Source organism: Pempheris klunzingeri, chromosome 10 (assembly GCF_042242105.1).
Source record: "Pempheris klunzingeri isolate RE-2024b chromosome 10, fPemKlu1.hap1, whole genome shotgun sequence".
NCBI lineage: Eukaryota > Metazoa > Chordata > Actinopteri > Acropomatiformes > Pempheridae > Pempheris > Pempheris klunzingeri.
In genome coordinates this window covers 7,684,793-7,707,827 of record NC_092021.1, presented here as the reverse complement: position 1 = coordinate 7,707,827, position 23,035 = coordinate 7,684,793, and the positions used below count along the sequence as shown (strand labels likewise).

At 43.0% G+C, this 23,035-nt stretch overlaps 1 protein-coding gene across 8 annotated transcripts in view; it reads right to left on the bottom strand.

Moving 5' to 3' along the window:
* The window catches only part of tns1b (tensin 1b), a 147,887-nt gene that overhangs the window by 8,200 nt on the left and 116,652 nt on the right, over positions 1–23,035 (bottom strand). For 6 of the 8 annotated variants that reach the window (XM_070838545.1, XM_070838548.1, XM_070838551.1 and 3 more), the window contains 8 exons: positions 11,526–13,040; positions 10,201–10,281; positions 7,264–7,457; positions 7,038–7,176; positions 3,629–3,724; positions 2,688–2,868; positions 1,271–2,307; positions 807–893 (listed from right to left, as the gene is read on the bottom strand). In XM_070838545.1, the coding sequence (XP_070694646.1) occupies positions 807–893; positions 1,271–2,307; positions 2,688–2,868; positions 3,629–3,724; positions 7,038–7,176; positions 7,264–7,457; positions 10,201–10,281; positions 11,526–13,040 (3,330 nt within the window). The remainder of the gene's footprint in view (positions 1–806; positions 894–1,270; positions 2,308–2,687; positions 2,869–3,628; positions 3,725–7,037; positions 7,177–7,263; positions 7,458–10,200; positions 10,282–11,525; positions 13,041–23,035) is intronic. The other 2 variants (XM_070838549.1, XM_070838550.1) reach the window with 2 other exon arrangements.

Genomic DNA, 23,035 nt, shown 5'->3' with positions numbered 1-23,035 from the left:
TAGACACTCCATTGTTCAAGGAGAAGAGTTTGAGATTCATTACTTCTCTATTTTAGTTCAATGCCTCAGCCTGTCCACATGTGATGGTTTAAGGAAGGAAGATGGATGAGATGAGCAACACATGCAGATGTTCCCTAATTCTCTACATATGGTGTGGCTTTTCTTCTGGGAGTGCATGGCACTAACTATAAACTGTGTGTATGCATGTGTGATGTCATTGCAGTTGAACATATGCTTGTACTTAACATGATATAATCCAATACGGGCCATGAGCAAATGCAGATGGGACAGCCAATAGCCACTGACCCCACAACCAAACACATAAGTACAGAGATGTGTAGATATCTATGTGTGTGCATGTGTGTATTTTTGTCTCCACACGTATTCATCATTGCTTATGTGTGTACATACATTTATCAAAAGTGATCATGTTGGGGCTTGTTTGACATTTAATGTCATGACTTTAGAGTTTAAGTTGAATAATGTGCTCAAGTTCAATCATCCCAACCACATTTTAAATGCTTCATCGGAATACTAACAAAAACTAATAAAAACCAATGGTGACCCAGTTCTACATTGCAAAGCAATACTAGAACATCTATACAAACTTTTCAAACCATTCCAGCAATGCAATTCACTTCACTCCAAACTATGCTTGTATCTTGTTTGCGAGGTTAGCCATTTACCTCTGAATATAATGGGCTAAGCATTTTGTCACATTGGCACACACTGAACCAGCCGATCCCCAGAGGGCACAAAGTACAAATTAAACTCTGAAGATCATTTGAGGGGAAAGTCTTTCTTACCTTGCTCTCTGGAAATGTCTGGCTTGTACCAGAACTTGGACGTGTCTTGAACAAACTTGACATTCAGCCTACTCTCAGGACTTCCATCTGTGACGAAAATAAAAAGAATGTCTCAGAAGGTGATGTTCACAAAAGACAATACACATCCCTTAAGAAACACCCTTAAATTGTGATATGCACTCAACATATTTGGCTGTTGAATAGGTGGTGTGATATTGTATATTGGAGTGTTAGTATGCGTTGTATGCCAAGCTTTGTCTGTCTGTATCTACCTCCTTGATAGAGATCATTAAACTCAAAATGGACTAAAACGACAACACAAGCACGGAGCTAGCTGCCAATTCACTGGAATGTATGATACTCCACTGCTTTAGTGCCCTGATCTGGCTGTTTTAGGAAGGAGGAAGCATCAGAGAAAAACTCCAAAATGTTTTCATGTCACTCCAGATAATTTATGTCCTTACCAGGCATATTGAACCTTGAGAAGTCAGAGAGGGTGTGGAAGTAGCTGGGAGTGCTTCCACCACTCACTGGAGACATCATCTTCCCGTTCAGCGTGCCATAGGACAGAGTTCCGTTTGGTTTGTCGCCACTCGACATGCGCCTCTTCTCTGGAAGCTGGGGCTGGAAACCAGGTGCTGGACTACCCTGCCGAAACCCTACACCCATGCCCATCATCCCTCCATCCTGGTAGCCTGCAGGTGAGATGGGGAAGGAAGGAGTGGGTGGTCCCTGGTAGCCCGAGGAGCTGCTCTGACGTGACAGGTTCCCGTGCCTCTCATCTGGGGTGGTGTAACCGCTGTGCATGGGGTGGCGTTCCAAACTGGGGCTTCTCTGGGATACTTGTGATACAGACGGGTGACGGCCCAAAACTGGACTTCCTTGGGCATGTGTGATAGATGGCTGTCGACTGAGCACAGGGCTGCTTTGCATGGGATGGCCCAAGGACGGCTGTCTGCTGAGGATTGGGCTTCGCTGAGACCCCTGTCCCAAAGAGGCCTGTCTGCTGAGGACCGGGCTGCTTTGAGCTCCCTGAGACAGACGACGACCAAGGATGGGACTGCCACTGACACCTACCATACCCACCTCAAAGCCATTAGCTGGTGATGTCTGCTGGCCCATGTTCGAACCATCCTGATTAACACTTTGGTGCTGCTGGAGGACGGGGTTGTGGGAGGAGCCAAGGATGTTGGTCCGGTACTGTGCATTGGGACTTCCATGGTTGAGCATTGCCTGGGAGGGTTCTGAGGGGAGCGGGCTAGGATCTGAGGCCCCATAGCTCCCCAGCAGGGTGTTGGGGCCAAGGTAGGACAGTGTAGGTGTAGTAGTGCCAAGGTAAGAAGAGGTCGGAGAACTGGAGTCTAGGTAGGAGGGAGTGGAAGTATTCAGGGCTTGATATGAGGGGGTTGGGGTGGCGTGGTCTGTAGCCTGGGATCGGAAGCCCGAATCAGTAGTGGGTTGGGACGGAGTGCTAACACTGCTCTCTGTTAAGGGGTGATCACTGGAAGAGAATTGGAAAAGTTTGTTAATCAAGTTTTTGTGCGCTTCCTTAGTTGGGCAAAGTTTTCATTTTGAAGAAATTTAGGGGTGCATACATCAACTGTTTGAGTGCATGACTTTGCAGACTAAAAAGCATTCATCAGTTTATTTGTACCTATCTAAGTGGAAAATCTGAATGTTTGAGTAGAGAGCATAGTAGTCACAACAATGATAAATTGCCTGCAAATGTCCTTCAAAGAGAAGAAGCCACCTATGGCTCCAGAAGACTGCCATTTATTATCAAACACCATGAAGTCTTGTGTTCTGTAAACACATTCACTAACTTCAGAACTTAAACTCTGACCGTGAACCAAAAAATTAAAAGAGCTTTATTTCGCTTACCCCTGTGAACTCTGGATGGGGCTGCTGCTGGACAGAGGTGGGTTCAGTGTGTGGGAGGAGGGACTTGGACTTCTCTGCTGGCCTGTAGTCTCTCCTGGTGGGCTAAGGCTCCGAGGTGACGTGGGCTGCTCTCCGCCTACTGCCGCCGACCTTGCCACAGACTCAACATAACTTCTTGGTGCTGCATGTGAGAGAAATAGTCTCTACTTCACTTCTGCGTTTATGTCTGTATTTGTTTATCCTTTTAGCTTTGTAGCATTGTAGTTGTGTTTTTGACAGTTCCTGCTTTGACTGTAAGACTTGTCCCATAAAACTGGGTTTTAAGCATAATTAGATTTTAAAAAAGCAAGAGTGAGGGTTATATAATGCACAAAAGAAAACTGGAAATTGATGTCTACCAACAGAATGGCACTAGATGGAAATAATATGCCTATAACAGTGTGTGCTGCCGTGAGAGTGGGTGTGATTTTTGCTGACATGAAATAGTGTTATGGTGGTGGACTACAGCTTAATAATAGGGAAAGAGAGAAAAATGGGATGGAGGATATTAAAACCTTAACTGTTGATGATGATCTATGGCATTACAGCAGCACTCTTACCTTCCTCACTTTCACTGCTCTCATCATCTGTGGAGCATCATTGGAAATAATCCAGAGAAACAGAGTAATGTAAAGCAACAGCTGGAAAGAATGTTTCTTTCTTTACAGTACCCATTTAATTTGGTGTTAATAAGAAGTTTGTGTACGGCAGGGAAGGAATGAGGAATATACTAGTGGTCAAGTGTTCCTATTTACCTTCCAGTTGCACATACAAAAAAAGTATACTGCACACACAGAAACTTGGCTATACTGTAGTTCTTGCCTAGTTATCCTCTCTATGACTCGGTTGCCAGAGTGGCCACCAAAGGTTGTACTTTTGATCAAGTGAGTGTTAGAACCAACCTGAGCCTGTTTGATTGAGGAGGATTTCTGCTGGGTTGTGAGGCTTCAAACCCAAGGCTGACAGTGGAGTCTTGGCAAGACCAGGAGGGGACCGGCCTGAAAAGAATGGGACAATTATCACCACACAACATCACAAATCACAGACAAATCTTGATAGCTGCTACCTGTTGAAACAGGCCAACTAGAATTAATCAAATAAAATAGAAAATTATTCCAGACTATAAAAAACAACCAATTGAAATTCAAAATGTAGTCAGATTAAAGTTGACCTTCAGTCTTGAAGATCATATGCACAGGTTAACAGCTGTCAAGACAATACTGTACACACTGTAGATCCACATCAAAACAGGATGACACACAAAAGCAACATGTTCAGAGGGGTGTGCTCATGCTCTGATGGGAGGGCAAAACATGCATGTGGCTGATAATGTGACAAACCGGCAGTGACACCACCTCACTCTACCATCAGCAGAATAAGGAGCGTGTCAAACACAAGTTGACATCAAAGCAGAGCTGGGTCAAACTGAACCCATATGGGGAACTCATCATGTTTTACTAACCGATTAGTATTACTCAGTTGTTCATCTTTTATATTTGTGAGTTTTTGCTTATTTTAGTTTTATTTTCTTTTTCTTCTTCGAAATGATAACATGGTATTGTTTTGAATTAAAGGATGCCACAACTTTATAGAAAAGTTTAGAACAGTTTTTAAATCTAGGTCCTATCTTTACACATTATTACATATCAAAGCCATTGTACCTTAGAGAACACAGCCGTAGCAAGGTTTGTTGCTGTGACTTTGGTGTTTTAACGTGTTTGTGTTCGGATTCGCATCAACCATTTCCAGAACCAAAGTCACGTAATTACATAAACAAACTAAAAACTAACCCTAACTGACCAAGGCTGTGGTAGGCAGGTTGTACGATGTAAAAGTACTATTTTTGTCTGTGGAGTCTGGTGGCTTTTAAACAAGCAATGTAACAGCTATTTCTGGTTAAATAAAAAGGGTCGTATAAATCCAAGGCAAGGTTGTCCCATAGGATTACATTACAGCTTTAGCCTGTTTATGGCTGCTGGCCGAGGCGATCTACTTCCAAAACCTTTTGTACCTATTAGTCATTCCAAACCCCAAATCTGTAAAGATAGGGCCCAGGCTTAAAAATACCAGGGTTTTCCTTTATTGCTGTCCATAAAAAAACAGGAACTTTGACACAGTCTCTGAAAGATGAGGAGTAGTTGTTTTTAGACTTTATAATCATCCTAACTGTGAACCAATGTTACTAAACACGACTCTTTCCACCTTATCAATGGGTCTTCCTTTACAATGCCAAATACTCCTTCATTCCCCTCCAGCACAAACACAAATAATCATGTGGAGGGAAAACAAAGACAATTGCTAGCATAATTATCAAAGACGAGACATGAATGACTGAGTACTTTTAAACTGCTGGGGGAGGGCAGGCAAGGTGCTGGTTGCAGTGAAACAAGGCGGCAACAGGAACCCAAACACAGATGACAACAGCAACACAGAGAGCAGCAGCTGCTGAGAGAGTGAAAGTTACAATAACTGTGTGTCTGTACGTCATGCTTTACTTGTATGAGTCTATTTATGTGCATTTGTGTCTGCATGTGTTAAAACGTGTTAATTTTTGCCTATGTCAATCTATGAAAGTGCATCTATCCATCCATCCATCCATCCATCCAGGGGTTTGTGTGTTGCTCTACATCACGTCAGTTTTGTTGCCATTGCTGCTCTCGTGTGGCTCTCATGCCAAAGCAGTGCAGGATTGGGACAAGTGATGGGTCAAGGCTCACTCGGGCAGAGGGAAGGGACAGGGATCAGAGGATTTGGGATGAATTTGGCTGACATTTTGGGACAGTGGAACTCCGGTAGAGAGACATGCACCCTCCACTTACCAAAGAATCCAAATCAATTCTTTGTACTTACAACCTAGATGCCCCACGTTTACTGGTGGGTGGCGTGTGGGGCAGGTAGTGTACATTTGGGAATGTGAGTTTAGGACACACTACTCCAGATGACGTGTATGTGTGTGTAATGGGAAGTAAATCCCATCTAGTGGTGTCACGTGCACTTATCAGTTAGCTAACCATGCAGTATAAATACATTTTGCAAATAACTGCAAAACTAATCTCAGTTAACTGATGGCAGTTAACGGCATTTTGTGCTTGGTTATGGGAAAAGAATCTGTTCCATTAAAAACACAAACAATGAAGGAACTTGCATGTTTTCTCACAAATGCTTACGTTATGCAACAGTTTGATTTTAATTTGTCCCAATTCGTTTATGCAAGATTCAACATTCTTTGTCTATGTCAGACAAAGTTACTGCTCAGTGTCACTGCGTACGCAATGTTCCCTCTTTGAGGGGAAGGAGGGATGTTATGCCACAGAGCGGGTGTTAAAAATATGGTGTGTTTTTATGACTAACTTTTATGGGTGTGCCCTGGGGGAGATAGGCAAGAGGACTGGATGAGGTAATTGGTAGAGTTGGCAAAGGACACGTTACCTAATACATGAGTCTTGTTTTAGCGTGGGGTGTATCTGAGACTGAGAGACGGGGTTAAGACAGGGAAGATGGGTGGGTGACTCTGTGTGTGTTTGTCTATCAAATTCTTTTGTTTTCTTGACTTAAATAAGTTCTTATGAGATCAAGATATTTTTTCTTTGTGAAACAGACATGAGACAGGCTGGAAAGAAAAGAAAGTAAGATTACATGTGATCAAGTAGCAGGATCAGTTACACTAAACTGACATGGCGTTTGTCTCTCTTCCCCTCTTTTTTTTTTTTCTTATTCTGCATCTACTGATTGATGACAGCAAACATTCTTAAGAGAAAAGAAGGATTCAGTCTGCATGAGATTTGGCCACTCAGGCATTTCGATGAGCCAGCACGAGGCCAGAATGCTACAGCTTCCCACTTATACATTGGAAATGCAGCCCATTTACAATCTGAATGAAAATGAGATAAGGCAATAGTTAGAATAGTATTGCCATTCAAGAGTGAATGTAAGTAAAATTCCTCAAGATATAATATGACTTCTTGTGTAGTACTTTTTTTATTAAAAAAAAAAAAAAAAAAAAAGGACTTTCACCACCAGAAACCTAGATGGTATTTCAAGAGGCAGGCTGCCACTTTTGACCAGTAACTTTGAAATATGATTAAATATGTGGTTGTAGACGTTTGGAATAATTTATTAATCCTGGGTATTTGTTTCAATGGATAACTCTCTGCACAAATCTCAAAACTAATCTCAAGATAAGAATAATGTTCTGTTGTTAAATACAACCTCTAGTTAGGATTTGGTAAAAATTGTATTATCATTTTGAATGGAAATAGTAATTAGGCTTGAGCTCCACAGTGCCCTCTGTCAGCCATAGGGCGAACTTACACAGGTTGAAGTAAGGGGTTTGCGGCGTGATGGGGAAGGCAGGGGTTTGGGGTAACACCTCACCACCAATTGTGGGTGTAGGACTGATGGGGCCACCATCCATCTCCTCAAAGGCCTCACGATAGCTGTGCATGTGTCTCTGGGGAGCAGAACAATTAAATGAAGAAAACCCATCATTGCACAAGTAATAAGTGGGAAAACATGTCCCAAAATGTATGCTTTCTACCTCCTTAGGTCGTCCGCCTGGGTTCATCGCTATGGCATTGACGAACTCTGGAGAAACACAGCGGATGGGGGAGCGAACTGGGACATCAGGAGAGGGACCGTCATCAGGACCGTTCTGGTATTGGCCTTCGCTGGTGATGCGACGACGGGGCAGAGTTGCAGGCTCATCCAAGGATGCAGCACGGGCCTGGACACCTGAGATGGCACACAGATGAGCATTACATTTTAGCAAAGGCTGGTCCCTGCTGCTCCGTCCCACTGCTTTCATCCATCAATTTCATCACCGACATCAGAGGTTAATGGTTGTCAGCCATTGTGAGTGCTCACTGCACAGGCCATCATGTGCATTTTGCCGACAATCAAACACTGCAAAGGATTTGTGGGAGGCTGTGGTTCTTAAATGTTTAGAATTTAACATGCACACAAGGTTAGATTCTGACAAATAATCTCAAATTCATTATTAACCCACTCTGCGAATGATATCCTCAACAAAAACAAAGCACACAAACCGTTAAGTGTTTCAGAGGGAAAATAAAAACTTGACCTTGGCAATGTGTTACATAATGTGATGTTCACCCCATCAGCTGAAAGTATAATAAGTAACAAGTTTTTGGAATGCCAGGGGGAAACAAATCTCTCACACAAATGATCAAGACTTTCTGATACACTGGTGCAAGCTGTTATAGGTTATCTAATGTGTCAGTGTGGCCAATTCTGGCTGAGGCTCAAAGCAGCCAGTAAGCTCATTTCAGCTAATCTGGTTTGAACTGAGAGAGCCACAGAGAGAGCGAAAGCTACCAGCATAAAACAAACAGGATTTGAGTTAAGAGCTTCAAGCTAATATGTGATGCCATTGACTGGCGGGTCGAGGTAGCAAAGCATGAAATTCTGGCCAAAGCGGCAAAGCCAATGTGAAAGACTATCACTGGCTGCCCTACATTTTGGATCAAGATGAAGGTTAATGGGAGAAAAAGGGGACGTACAATAGGTTTAGGAAACAAATGGGGAAATTAGGCATACATTCTGTGGTGTTGTTTGTGCTGAGGCAGCTTACCCTGAGGTTTTTTAAATGTTACTTTCTTGATGTTTCAAATTCTGTCTCTGAAGCATTTGGATGTATGTTTAATGGAGCTGAATCTTATTGTTACTTTCTTAGAGCTTCTCCTTCATACCTAAATGAGACAATTTCTTAGTCAAGGTGGAATGATCTCATCGAGAAACTGAAAACAAACAGAAATTGATAGTGACCTTAAAAATGTTACTCAAAGTCAGTTTGATACCGAAACCTTTCTATGCATGGAAAAACAACATGTAGACACACCCTAAGAGCCTGACTGTTGTGGAAACTGTGAAAATATTAACATCCCCTTCACTGAACTTTACTTTGAAGTGAGGGAGCAAAATTCTGGCTCATATCTATAAAGTTACCTACCAAAATCATGTGTTTTATTACCAAAATCTAATAATGGTATTATCAATCTATGTATTTGATGTATTATTTTTACTTACTAGATAGAAATAAACGAGAGCCGATCATGCCATCTGTAAGAACGATTGATTTATCTCTAGCGTCACATAGTTTGGGGTTGACAGGGTGTTGCTCAAAAAATCTTGGAACTGACAGCTTCGAAAAGCATGTACTCAACACCCCCAAACAGAAACACACCCACCATCGCAACGAGCCTGGAAACTGAAAACCAGATGTACCCACGATGCACTGCTCTACAGCAGAGTACTATCAAACATTGCGCTGTTGCGCTAGCAACGGCTAATGGTTTCCAGCTGGGATGGCTGGAGATTCTCGAGGACTGACATTTCTTTTTCTTTCTTCTTCCATTTCTCTGCTATTTAAAATCTAGTCATCTTGCGGATAAGCATGGGGTTCATTCCAAAAACATAAACTTGATAGGTGATCCTTTTTTTGTTTTTAAGGGAGGGAAGCCACAGTCTCCATATGTGCACACCTGCAACTGAGAGGGGTTATTTAAGGTAAGAGTGAGGAAATCGCATTCCTGGCAAAGTCCGCCCTGATCACTCAGAGAACTGTATGTAATAGTTTCTTTATAATCTTTATGAAATTTAAACTTCAAGATGACAGCAGATAAGACTTAATTACAACTGTATTCCAACTTTACAACGGAAGATCTATTCTGTAACATTGAACTCTGACATAGTGTTGCATCACTAAAAAGGATAGTGCTGTCTGCAGTAAAGAGGCCAGCCTGGCCCCTGACACCCCAGGGCCCTGAACAGAACAGTCCTGTCTGCTTTGTGGTCGCTGTGCTCCCACTGGACACGCACGGCTTTAGTGATGTTTCCAACTAGGACTGTGGTCTCTCTCCTAGATTTGGTGTCCTTTGTCTGCCTTTGTAAATCTTCAAAATAGTGCGAGTGAAAAAAGTAGCCTTGAATGAGGCCAGTGTATCCTGGCCTCGGTATTGTTCCCAGAGTTTGGCAAAATGGATCTTGTGACATGCACTCTCTTGGCAAGGGACAGAGCCTCCTTTGTGCTTCCCCTGTGTCGTTCTTGTGAAACTTTAACATTATCCAATTGGGTTTTTTTTTTCTACGCCACAGTTGAGGTAATTCCCTAACCTTGAGGTAGAAATCTTCAACACAGAACAAACAGGGATGAATGGTGAGGATGTATGCAGATAGTAATAAGTGGTTAGTTTGATGATAATGCTGCTGCTCTGCATATTGATGGCAAAATGAAAAATATGCGTAAGAATTGAAACAAAAAGACCTGAGCAGCTGCGGACAGGACAGTCAATTAGTAAACAAGGAATAAGAAATCATTAAATTGCAAACCAAAGCCCACACACTCAAAGGCAAAGCAGATACAGACTTAAACTTGGACTGAAGGAACATTTGGGGGAGAAAAAGGACCTCTCCTTTTTCTTTTCAGTGTTCCTTCAGACAGGATGGAAGAACCAACCAGAGAGGGAGTGAGAACGGCGGTGCTCAGACTGAGAAGAGGTCATGCTGGGGATGACACTTTGGACACGAGCCGAGTATTCTGGGTAAACAGATGAATGATGAGAGAGAGAAGAACGATGATGACAAAACTAAAAGGAAAACAAGCAAGATGAGGTACCGTCTATGAAAAGAACAAGGTAACTGTCAGGTAAGTATGGACATTTGTCTGTGAGTGTTTGTGTATGCAAACTTTTATTGAAAATCCATAAGTCAGCAGCTTTAGGATTTCTATGATACATGAAGTAGAAAACAATCTTGCATGGGTCTCATTTACCTCACACAAACAATACACTACATAACCAACTCTTAATGGGCTTAACTAGCCCATTAACATTTAGTATTGTGTAATGTGAACAATTGTTCTACATTTCAATGGCAGTAAAGTGAAGTGAACCATATTGTTGATTCTAGATTCTCTTTCTGGCATTTGTTATCTGAGGGCTCAGCTATCAAACTGCCTTATGTTGACTTTGTTCCATTTCTTGCTGCTCTGCAGGATGTCTGATGTGCTTATCTAGGGACAGTCGACCCGCTGGGCTGTAGGGAACATTTCCTGTTTAAGCCTGAGAAGTAGGGGCTAAAGAGGTGACATTCAGGAAAGGAGGTAAGGACAGAGCAGTGTTTTCCATGAGATGTGTGCACAGTGCAAATCTGATGGAATCAACATAACTCTCCAGTACATGTTCTGTCCTGCATTTCCTGCCACAAGAGCAAAAGCACACACAACTGACACAATGAATAATTGTAGTAAGGTTGGTTGTGAAAATTATAAACCTAATGTAGTGTTTTGGCACTGTCTATAGTGTATAGCTACAATTAAGATTAATTTCTGCACAAAGCCTAGGTAGAATTTTTGAATTTGAGCTCTATAAACAGTAAGTTGACTCTAAAATGACAAGGCCAGCCCATCATCAGTGTACAACTCCTTAAGCCAGGGGAGCCACATGGGTCCTTCCTAACACAAACTTTGTTTTTTCTTCATTCTGAAAGGGTTTCCACAGGCAAAGTTTAAACCCAATATTCCCACACACCAGGCCACTTTACTGCACTGCAGGTCAATGCCAATGGCTTTGCCTATAACTGGGGCAGTGAACAGTCCAACATCTGTGGAAAGATTTGATTTTGAGACTGTTTTCTAGATCTAGAATCTAGAAATTTGTGAGATCACAAAAACACATTTGAAGGTGCAACCCCAACCTGGATAACAGGTAATAGTTCCATTTGTGACCTCAGCACCTTTTTATTGAAAAAACTACAACTAAGTATCAGGATGAAATAACTTACCAGCCACTCTTTGGGCCACCAGACCTTCAACGTTGAAGACTTCATCTGGCTCACTATCCCTTGGCTGGGGTGATGCTGAGGCAGCACTAGGGCTTCTCTGGGGCTCGGAGACCTCTGTAGACTGGGACAATGTGCTTGGTGGGTAGGTGTTAATGGGCTTGAGCTGGATGTGTCCAGCGACAGTAGGAGACACTTGTGATGAAGGGATGTTTCCGACCATTTCAGATGTATAACTCAAAGATCCCTGGACAGGTGCGGGCTCTGGTGCACTAGGCTGCCCAGGTGGCACCTGGGCCATTGAGGAGTAGCTGGCCAGGCTGGACACGGGGCCAGAAAAGTGGGTATGAATGGCGGCATCTCCCTGGTAGGAGGGCCTGGTTTGGCTCTGGGAGAAGGACGGCTGAGTGGTCACTACAATGCTATTTTCCCGCAGTGGAGCACTCTGGGACTTTGGTACCAGCGAACGGCCTGGTTCCAGGTCCAACATGAGGAGATTGAGGGTTTCAATAGATTTCTCAATTTCTTGCTGGGAGGCGCTGTGGCGATGAGGGAACTGTGGGAGGCTGTGGTGGCTGGGCAGCACTGCTACAGAAGGAGGTGGACTAAAAGTGAGGCCTTCAGTTACTGGCTCCTCGGGTACACCGAACTGCTGCCAAACGTTGAGACCACGCTGGACTGCATCCCTGCTACTGGTGGTGCGGGTGGGAGCTTGTGGCATAGACTTTGGCTCTGCACCAAATGACTGAGAGCGGTACAAATTGCCATTCTGGGTAGCCATGTAATTAACCGAGGACGGGGCTGAATCACATTGGGTCAAAGTGACAGGTTTGTCAGATATGCCAGCGTGTAGCTGGACGGTTTCCAGAGGCTTTTCTGGGACACTGCGTTCCAGATATGGCACATGGTCCTGGCCATTGATAAGTGACTCAGACTGGTAGTAAAGATCAGCTGGTGTAGCCCGACCATCTGTGGAGGAGAATGTCCCTAAACTGTCCACACTGTTGCCCTCTTGACTGGTAGGCAGCTCATCATCTAAAATGTCTGTCTCACGGTCAATGCTGCTGTGCCCATTGACATGGACCTGGGCAGGCACCAGGTGAAGCATGCCTCCAACAGTAGACGTCGGGGTGGACAGGTAACCCTGTCGATGCATGGGCCCCTCCAGACCACTCAGCAGCTGCTCCAGCTCCTGTTTCTCTTGGGGACTGATTAGTTGTTGTGCAGGTTGTGGCTGGTGATGGACTGAGGGTAGCTCTTCACCTGCAGGAATGTGAGTCTGGCTCACTGTGGGAGCCTGAGGGACTGCTGCTGCCTCATCAGTTCGGTCAGTTTTGATGGAGGCAGTCGAGTTTCCTGAGTCACTGCTCACTGACAAGGCATGGTCAACGGCAGGAAGGGCATGTTCAACAGCAGTGGGTGGGAGGCCATTCGCTGTGACTGTTCCTTCAACAGACTCCTTTTTGCGAACTTTGGCGTAGAGACTGCCATCTAGTGGTCCTTGGGTATGGATAACTTCTAAAACAAACAAGAGTGAGAGAGGCTCATTAGAATCAGATAGAGCCAAATACAGCAATCAACAACCATTCAACTATTTTTAGAGCCACAGTACTTTGGTTAAATGTGTAATTCTTTCTCAAGAGATTAAACGAGACATTAAAAAGCAAAGAGTGAGGAACGATCAGAGAGAGGCAGGGTTACTGGGAGAATGTGCGGGCATGGCCAAAACAGCTGCAGTTAAACACTGGCTCATGTCCCCCTATTCTACCAGCTTCAGGAAATGAGCAGGGTCTGTGGCATGCACTATGGAAAAAACGATGAAATCACAGGAGCCTGCCTTTGACTATCTCAAGCCAACTGGATTAATCTGTGCCACCTGAGGAATACTGGCGTAGAATTCTTCTTTTTCTTGACTTTATTTGCTAATGATTTCCACAGCTTTGAACAAGATAAGATGATGAAGAACACGGGTGGATGAATTGACATTGCAGACTTTAAATGTACCGATTTGCCACCTCAAACTCAGAGGGAATGCTGCAATGTCAATTGTGTTCCCATAACACAAATGCACACATACTGCATACGCATGCCCATACACACACACACACACACACGCAACCACACCCTAGTGCAGTGAAGAGGAAGCAGGGTGCCCCCAATCAGAAGAATTTAGTCATCACTGGAAAATCCACCTCACGGTGTAAGGAAGGCCTGCAGGCTTTTCCTGGCCTCCAAAACCCAAAGCAAAACAAAAGCAGCATACTGAGATTCACACTAAAAGGCTGAAACACACACACACTTACGTGCACCTCCCTCCCACATTCTGTTATTCAGCCAATACAGTGAACCAGTGCAGATGGATTTGTCAATATTTTGACAAATGTAGTGTAATAAAAGAACAACCTCACATTTTACAGACATCTTGTAGTTTTTGTGGTTATGTATTCAGGAGGGCAAAGGGAAAAACAATCACTACTCAGATAATTCTTCTACTGTCCATTTAAGTTCCCAAGAAACCCATCATGAGGCATGTTCTGATAACCAAATCAGATTCTACAACTGGGAAAGGAGCTGCACAAAGAAGCTGTCTATGTCTCTGTAGCTTACAGATATCTCAATCTCAGCTTTAGTGAATACGGAGCTGTGTAATAGAGCTTAGTGGGCGTACACAAGCTGGGTACTGCAAGGTCTGGCTGGGGCATTTTGCCAAAGGAATGGCGCACTGTAGTGGCTGCACTGTCAGGCTGCTGGTGGAAACATATCTTGTGGCTCTTGGTCACAGAAAGTCACAGTGTATGTTTTCTACAACTGATCTGTTATTGAGTTTACTTTGATTGGTACATGGTAGACCACATGCGGGGAAAAAGAAGGTTATAATAGCTTCTAGCATGTCTAGTTCTGAGCAGTATTACATGCCATTCGGACACCGTCTTCTCAGTGTCAGTACCTGTGGTCTAGTCGGCTCAGTGTATCAATACTAAAGGTAGTTATCATAGTCAGTGCCGACCATAGCCAAGAATGAGGCCAATTATGATGTAAATTTTCAGATTTTTGGTGTAATGAATTCTCCGCTAAAGTCAATGTTGTCTCCCCTGAAAAGTTGCTAGCACAGGAGGCTCCAAATCAAGCCATCACTATACATTTATATGGCTCATGAAACTGCTGCAGTATCAAGTTAGGGGCTGTGAATGCATTCCTGTCCACATGAGAGCACACTCACACAGACACACTTTTAATGCACCAGTCATGCAGATAAACATAGACATAAGTCATGAAAGAAGAGCTTCCCAAACTGTCTCCATTTTAGTACCTTTATAATCACCTGCCCTGTAGCCAAATGTGAACTCGTGCCTTTAGGATGATCAGACACGTGTGCCTGAAGTACAAACTCTACAGAAAGTCACCTCAAAGTCAAAGCCTTGTTAAAGGAAATAGCAGAAACACCTCCACTGCAGGAGGTTCCCCTACCTGTGTGAGCAGTGGACGACGGAACGGTCCCAATGTAAGCTGGGAAAAGCCCTACATAGGAGCCCCCGGTGTGGGACAAGAGGGATTAAAGCAGGAGTTGGGGGAGTTGGTTTTGGCTACTGTTCCTTCTCCTCCTCCTTCTCTTGAATAGCTGTCTGGCCAGCTCAGGACAGCTACTGCTGGCTGCTCAGTGGCTCGCTCTAGTCTAAAGGCTGCCCCTGCTGTGTGTGCATATGTGGGAGGTCTATCACAACAGCCTGTTTGACGGTGTGTGTGTGTGGGGGGGGGGGTACAGTTTGATACCAGCCCCCATTGTGCTAATAGAAGTTTTTTGCCTCCCTTACATCCACACTTACGTCTGGATATAAGTCTTGTAATTATATTTATAATCATACTGAAAACAGACAATGTACTGAAAATGAGCTATTTGCTGACATTCATAGAAATAAGCCCTTTCCATTCACACACACACATTAACAGAGATGCCCCTCCTTTAGCCCACTGGTGTTGAAAACACTCATGTAATGGAAAGAGTTACTTCGTCCAGCAACAGTCATTTAACGAGCTCTCTCCAAGCTTGGAAGCAGGGAGAAAACTCCACCCAGATGGAGAAAACAGAAAAGCTTAGTGGGTGAAAAATAGGAGGATGAATACATTGAGTGGCTGCTGATTTGATTTGTATGGAATATAAGATGGGGCTCAGTGTCTCACTGGTAAAGACTAAAAATATAAAACTCAGATGTAGATGATTTACAGGAGTTGCTCACTGGGAATAAACAGTCAGTCAAGCAATCTTTATTTATAAAGCGCCAATTCATAACAAACGTTACCTCAAGTCACTTTTCATATAGAGCAGGTCAAGACCATACTCTTTAATTAGGACAGACCAAGAATTCAGCATTAAGAATTACACACGAGCAAGCACTGGGATGGAAGGATGGTTTACAAATGCAACATACAGTAACACACACACACACACACACAAAACCTTTTTCCCACAATCTGAAAGCTCTTCAGTCTTTGGTCGAGTTCATATCACTAAGCCATCTGTACACATTAGCATGCAGAACAGTCACTTTACTATTGTGCACCACAATCAAGAACAATTGACAACAACCACGTTCGTCATTCTGACTGATAACAAAACACGTGACTGTGGCCTTCACAAAACTTTTCCTATTTACAGCCTCATTTCAAGCAGATTCAATGAAGTTACATGATTAGGATTAAGTTGTGATTCAGTTTTTCCTCATTTGAATTCAAAATTGTCACACCAACTCTCGTTTTCTCTCTTTATTCTCTTCTGTCTTCCTCTTTCTACCCCGACATCCTTCCCCTGGCCCCTCACTCTATTCTTTTATTGATGATGATGATGATGGTAATGACTGTGATGAAGCCAGCTGTGCTATGATCCCACACTCGCATCAAATGTAAGCCCAATTTAGCCAGCCCTCTTTAACTAACTCATGTCTTCACTTTAGAGACGACGTGACTGATGAGCGATCCACAGAATCCCCATTTGTACAACAGGAAATCTAATCTGTCATTTAACACTTGTGAGACTTTTTACGGCAAGCAGACTATTTATGTTGAGACTGCTCCTGTGTGTGGTTATATCTGCTGCTGTTTTCATTCGGTTGAAATGAACACACATAAGCCTCTACAAATAACCATTGACTATGTTCCTTCATGTGATAAGTAAGCTCATATGTATCTTACACTGTGCATGCGCACATTGGTGTGTTTTTACATACTCACCAGGAGGTAAATACTTGCTCGGTGATCCCAAGCACATTAGTCAGAGGAGAATGTCTGAAATCCTGACCCCGTAGCCCTACTAATTATACAACAGCAGGGGAGAGTGAACCATGTCTGATCAGTCTGCATTGACCACTTGGTTTTATTGTATGTCCTCTTCATTAGAGGGGTAAAAAAGCCTAGGTTTGTCACTAAATCCATCAGATGGCCAAATATTAGAAAGAAAGTTGAAACAAGCGCTTCAAGCCAGACAAGACTGTAGAACTCTGTCAATACAAAGTGTGAAGGTGCTGGCAGATATTTTGAGGCTCTGTGGCCCAGATGGTGCAACTGTGTGACCTCTTGATCTTTAAACTTTGAGCTGTGACCCCTGTGGCAATAGATCGCCCTTTACAGCGGAAATAGCATGTTTCCTCTCGAGCTGACATAGACAAACACACCATGTGCAACTCTGCGCTTGTGTATGTGTGTGTGAGGGTGTGTGAGCATTCCAAAACAGTTGGAGGTCCACATCTACTGGCCACAAGTGTAATGTTAATAAAAAGCAATGATGAAACATTTTCTGAGAACGTCCCCTCAGGCCTCAACTGCTACAACCACTAATAGCCTAACTTAAGCTGTAAGTGTATTTATATTCAAGAAGCCCCAGAGAATAAAGAGTTTGTGCATGATAGTCTAACAGTATGTAAGTATAGCCCGGTGCCATATTTGGTAAAAGTTAATGGCTGAACTATTGATTTGGCAACAAAAGCATGCATTTACTGGCTGAGAGGGCTCAAGGACAGCTATTAAAGTAATACTGTGGTCTTGTAAATGATCTACACAAGAGGCTATTGCATCTTCTGAGCTGGATTAATTTGACTTGTGAAGATCAGTGGAGAATTAAAGAGCCAGAGAGCTCATGAGGAGAACCTGATGAAATACAGCAAAGCAATAGTTAACAGTGTAAGTAGCTCACATTACTGCAGAACATGTACAGTACTTTTAAATACTGTTCAGTAATTGCCTTAGCCCCAAAATGATTAGTCAAATGTAAGTACAGGAACTCGGTGCATTGCAGCTCATTAAATATGCATCAAAGATTACTGTGAATCAATGTGTGCAAGTGCAAACTCGCTAAGAATGGGGAAACAAAGCACACTGTAATGGTACCGGTATTGATCACTATTGATATGGATGCTCTGTTCACCTTTAACTGCCCTGATGGAATCTCTATAAGTAGTACCATTTCTCTGATGTTGCAGCATAAACTGTAACCTGCCACCAGTAGCCTGTAGCCAGTATTGGTCAGAGGTAAGGACTACATTTACCACATAGCACTGAAAACAAACATGAAAGCACAGATATAACCAAAACACATCATGCACTATATCTCAGCCAGACAGCTCATCCACAGAGAGCATAATGCTTCACTCTGGATGAGGTTGTGTCGCAGGAAAAGTCATCAGCAGTCGTTAGCAGCAGGGTTGAGTAGGGAAAATCTTGAGGGCCAAATCACGAGAGCGTCTGATGAGCTGGCTGCAGCCATCTCATTCTAGAGGTGAGGAGAAGCTTAGATAGGCTAACCCTTTCTAGCTGTGGTCTGGACACACTACAAAGACAGATCCACTTCCATCCTTGATAGTATACACAGATTCTTCTCAAAGCAGTTCTTGTCAGCTCTTGTTCTAATCAACATCCTGTTAAATGCTTCAGACACAAACTGGTCTTGCTCCTGACCAGATACTTCCTGGTCATAAAGCTGGATCAATATGACTCTTTAAAGTGGGTTAAACTCTCAAGAATCTTTTGAGTACCTCCAGATGACAAAAACTTTGTAAATTACTGGGATGAAGAATTTTCCATTATTCCAAATTACTACTTTTCGTCTTTAGTCTTCAAAATTCAAGATAGAAACACAGAAATCATGACAGTAAAAAAGCACTTCATTTTCCCAGTCTAAGAGGTATGTCTGTGGCCTTGTTTAGGTGGTGTTTTTCTAGCTTTTTACATTACAAGAGTAACGTGAGGCAGGGGTGGTCCACACTTTCCCAATCTGTTCTAGTTTTTGTGGTGAAAGTATTTCTTCGCAGCCTTGATCACCCCAAATCTCAATCTCACTGCTGTCTCAATCCCTCTATTGGCCTCTAAGTTGAGCCTCAAAGATTCCTCTTTGTACATGTCAGCAAGGACCAAAAAGTTGTTATCGCTATCGCTTCACAGCCCACCCCCATCCCTGTGGGTGCCCTGAATAACCAGTAGGAGTCACTAGTGAAGTGACACGGGCATGACTCCTCACTGTCTCCCTCCATTCCTGCCTTTGTGGGAAGGACCATATACATAAGCCTGAGGTACCACTATCAGGGGCTGAGTCTGGGCAGCGGGGTAACAATACACCACTATTTTCAGTCCTGCAATGATGAAAATGGACTTATCAAGTATGTTGCTGATAGTGTAATGGCTAGTTTGCTTTTTAAAGTAATATTTTTTAAGTGAAGAAAGCAGTGTTATGACAAAGACCAGGAAAGGCTGGTGCATGAATAGAACTCTCTTTAAAAAGAAAGATAATAACAAGGGAGGAGAGGCCAGTGTTTCCAATGAAGCTAACATGAAAGTGTTTCTGCATGGGTCACTCAGCTTACTAAATGGACCCCTCCTGAGCTAAGGGTTGGATGGACATGGTAGATGAACTTTACAAGGAAATGGGGACTATGTTTTCAGCATGAGCTGAAAACAGCATGAGCTGAAAACATAGTCCCAGAAAGGTGCCCCAGGCAAATAACACCCGTACGGGACAGTGGTGCCTAATAAAGAGAGTGCAACTCTTGATCTTTGTCTCTCTACTTATTCCTTGTCTTTGCTGTAACTTGATTCCTTGTGTGCCTTGTACCAAGCACTTCCCAAAAATAAGGGACAAACCGATAAAGGAAACGAGTTAGCGCACCAATTGCTGGACAAATCGATCGTTCATCAAGCAAGCATAACTCATGTGAGAAAGGTGTGTACGAATGTTTGACTGTCAGTTAGAAACTGTGGCCATCAACTGCTTTCTACTTTTGGTGACTTTGTTGAATTGACCAGTTATAAGTGTCCCCATTAAATGTACAATTCGAGAGAAAAGGTTGGCTGTTGATGATGCTAAAATGATTTCTGAGCGTCGTCCTGTAGTGCAAAAGCATCAATACTGGGTAAAAGATGAGAGCAGAGAGGCGCTTGTGGAAACTCATCATGACTAACTATGTCTTGGCATTTTATCCAGATAAGCTGTGTGTGATGGCTGAAGAAAAAGAAAAGGAGAGAGAAAGAGAGAATGTCTGGCCAACAGCTGGAGTAAAGCTGTATCTGTGAGGAGGTGACAACGCACTCATTCATTCCCACACATTAAGGACAGCAGATTAACTAGTGCACTCTCTCACCCAGGGTTAGCCATGGCCTGCAAAGATCTTTACAAAACTCACACTATGGCACAAAAATAACACCATCTACAGTATTTTCCTGGGAAATTCAATCTTTAAGAATTTGTATATAACAAAAGTTGGTAGCCATTGGCTTCAGATATACTCAAAACTAAAGATCTTCTGCTGTAGAAGTTGCAACGATATTCGATGTAGCACACAGACACTTTTGACTTGCCCCACAGTCAGTGGCTGTCGCCTAGCAGAAACCCCCGTTCCTGTGCCCCCGCAGCCAGGGTCCAAATGGGGACACTCAACAACACAAGGCACTTGTTCTCTCTTTGTGTCCGATGCAGTCTTTCCTAGAAGGCCTTTATTTGACTGTCTTGGCAATTATGCAACCGGAGCTGTCCAAAGTTTGGAGTCAAAGCATCCTAATCCTCCCCAAAGCCTCAGACCAGACTGAGGGATTGATAGCATGGAAGCCTGTTGCCAACACAACGGACCAGACGTTTCACCTTTGCATCTTCTTGGAGAAACACCACAGCCTAAAAGTGTCCATATTTCCACAAGATCACACTATTATGGCACAAGTTTGCTTTTGGCATCGTGGGGAGGGCTGTTTGAGTCGGCTGTGAAGTGTCAGAAGCGAGAAAGTTCTGGCCAGTGGACATCATGAGAGGTGGACAGCTGCTGTCCAGAGCCTGGTGTTCACACACAGTTCAATTCACACAGACATGTACAAGTTAATCTTGTTTTCATTTCAACATGATACAACTCATCTGGAACAGCATGGTTACCATAAGAGCAGCTGCACAATGGATCAACACAGAACCTCGCCTTTAACTGCTGGATGGAAGTTCAAGCCACCCTACCTTATCCTGACCAAAGACCTCCGTGTTGTGGAGGAATACAAGATCAATTTAAGTATCAGGTCATATATTACCATGTGAGCCCAACTGAATTCTATGAGGATAAGAAAAGACATTAGGGCCATTGCAACATTAGAGTTGTGGAACTGAAAATGAATATTAGATAATTATTATGTACGCCAGGGTAACTCTCTAGTTTTGAGCTGAGAGTAGCTGAAACAGACCTAGTCAAAATCAAATGCAGAATTAATAAGAATCATTCAGTGTTGGCAACTGTCAAGAGAACACTTACATAAAAAGTGCACTTGACTATGGGAATTTACTGCTCACCTGGCTCTTGAACTACTCTTGGGCCAACGGACTATTTGAATCTCAGTCATCCGTTGAGCCAAAACATAGTTTCAGCAGTGATATCATTCTGTTGCATCAACCTCCATCTCCACCAGGATTATGTAACTGCCCCCAAACACACCCCTGCTCAGCAAGCAACACAAAATACAGAATTTGACTCGACTCATTTGCACCCGGCACTCTTGCTTCACAAATGTAGAAACAAATATTCTGTGCCCAACAAGAATACAAGAAAACAAGAACGTGGTCAACTCTTTCCCTCTGTTGGGTAAGTTTAGGCTGGGGGGACAGGAACACAGACCCTAAATACTGTGTATGGGATCAACGAAGACGCATTAACCTCCTGTAGAGAAACAATACAGGCACACACACACACACACCTGGGCTGCTACCTCTCGACACAGAAATGCTTTTTGGACTTTGGATAAACAGTAACTTAATGGCAGAAAATCAGCTTACATAGAAAAATCAATGATATGTGACATTTTCTCTTTAGAATTTGCTAGAATGACCGAATTTATTAAAACTTGGGTCTCATTTTGTAGTTTTTTCCCATTATTTCTATTACAAAACCTGCTAATGAGCTCTGGAAACCCTTCTGCATTGCTATAAAGAAGATGACCATACTTGAACCAAGACATCAGTATGCAAACTCTCGTGGATGTTTACAACGAGTAATCATTTTACAGTTTGCAGTAGTTTTCCAAACAATTTTGGCTAACCTGGAGGTTTATGTAACATCTGTATGATTATCCACAGCTTGTGGTTTTTTGCCTCTTCAGACTTGTCGTCACATTCCTAGATCACAGCAATTAACTTGATAAGTACAATGCTATTATACCTGATAGGACTGAGGGCCAAGACTAAAAAAAAATAATCGCCACTAAAAAGAGCAACCTAAACTGCCAAATGTGCCTGAAATAGGCCTGGACTTTTTAATCAGTATTGGATAAAAGCACTTGTAAAAGATTCAACCTCAAAAGGATAGCTTTCCATGTGAGCATGGCTAAAACTGTGAAAAAAGATTAACGCATAAAAAACAATGTGGCCAAGTGTTTGGATAATATACAACCTGATGTCAGTAAGTGATTAAGTACATTTCCAAACAAAGTGAAAGTCAAGTTTATAGTTGCTGCGAATCTCCAATCTGAGCATGCTACTCACATGTTGTGAAAGACGTCAGCTGCTGAGTTTGTGACAGCTTTTCTCTCCGGCGTTACAAAGAGCAGAGGACAAACTGGACACAGATTCACGACTCAACTCTTCAACAGCTATTAAAGCTTGAAAAAAAAGGGAAATCAAAGAAAGGCTGGACACAAAGTCACCATGTAGCCCTTAGAAAGTGTCTGTGCTGAGCAGCAGCATGCACAAACCCACACTGACATTCTCCGTCTCTCCTCCTCCTGTGAATGTGCGCACAAAAGAGCTTCAGTCGAGCGGAGGAGTCTGCCTTTAACTCCTCCGGCTCCTCAGAGGGAGAGAGAGAGGATCTCTTAGAACTTTAAGAGAGGTAAAGTAGTATTAGATATTTTAAGACTGCTCAATATTTGACATGGCCAATAAATGGTTCAGAACCAAAGGGAAAATGAGATTTAGAAATGTCAAAACACTGACTGCAGATCAGTTAAATGCTACCATTGTTTTTCCACAGCCAAATCTTAATCTCATTGAAGCAAAGTTTACTGCTAAT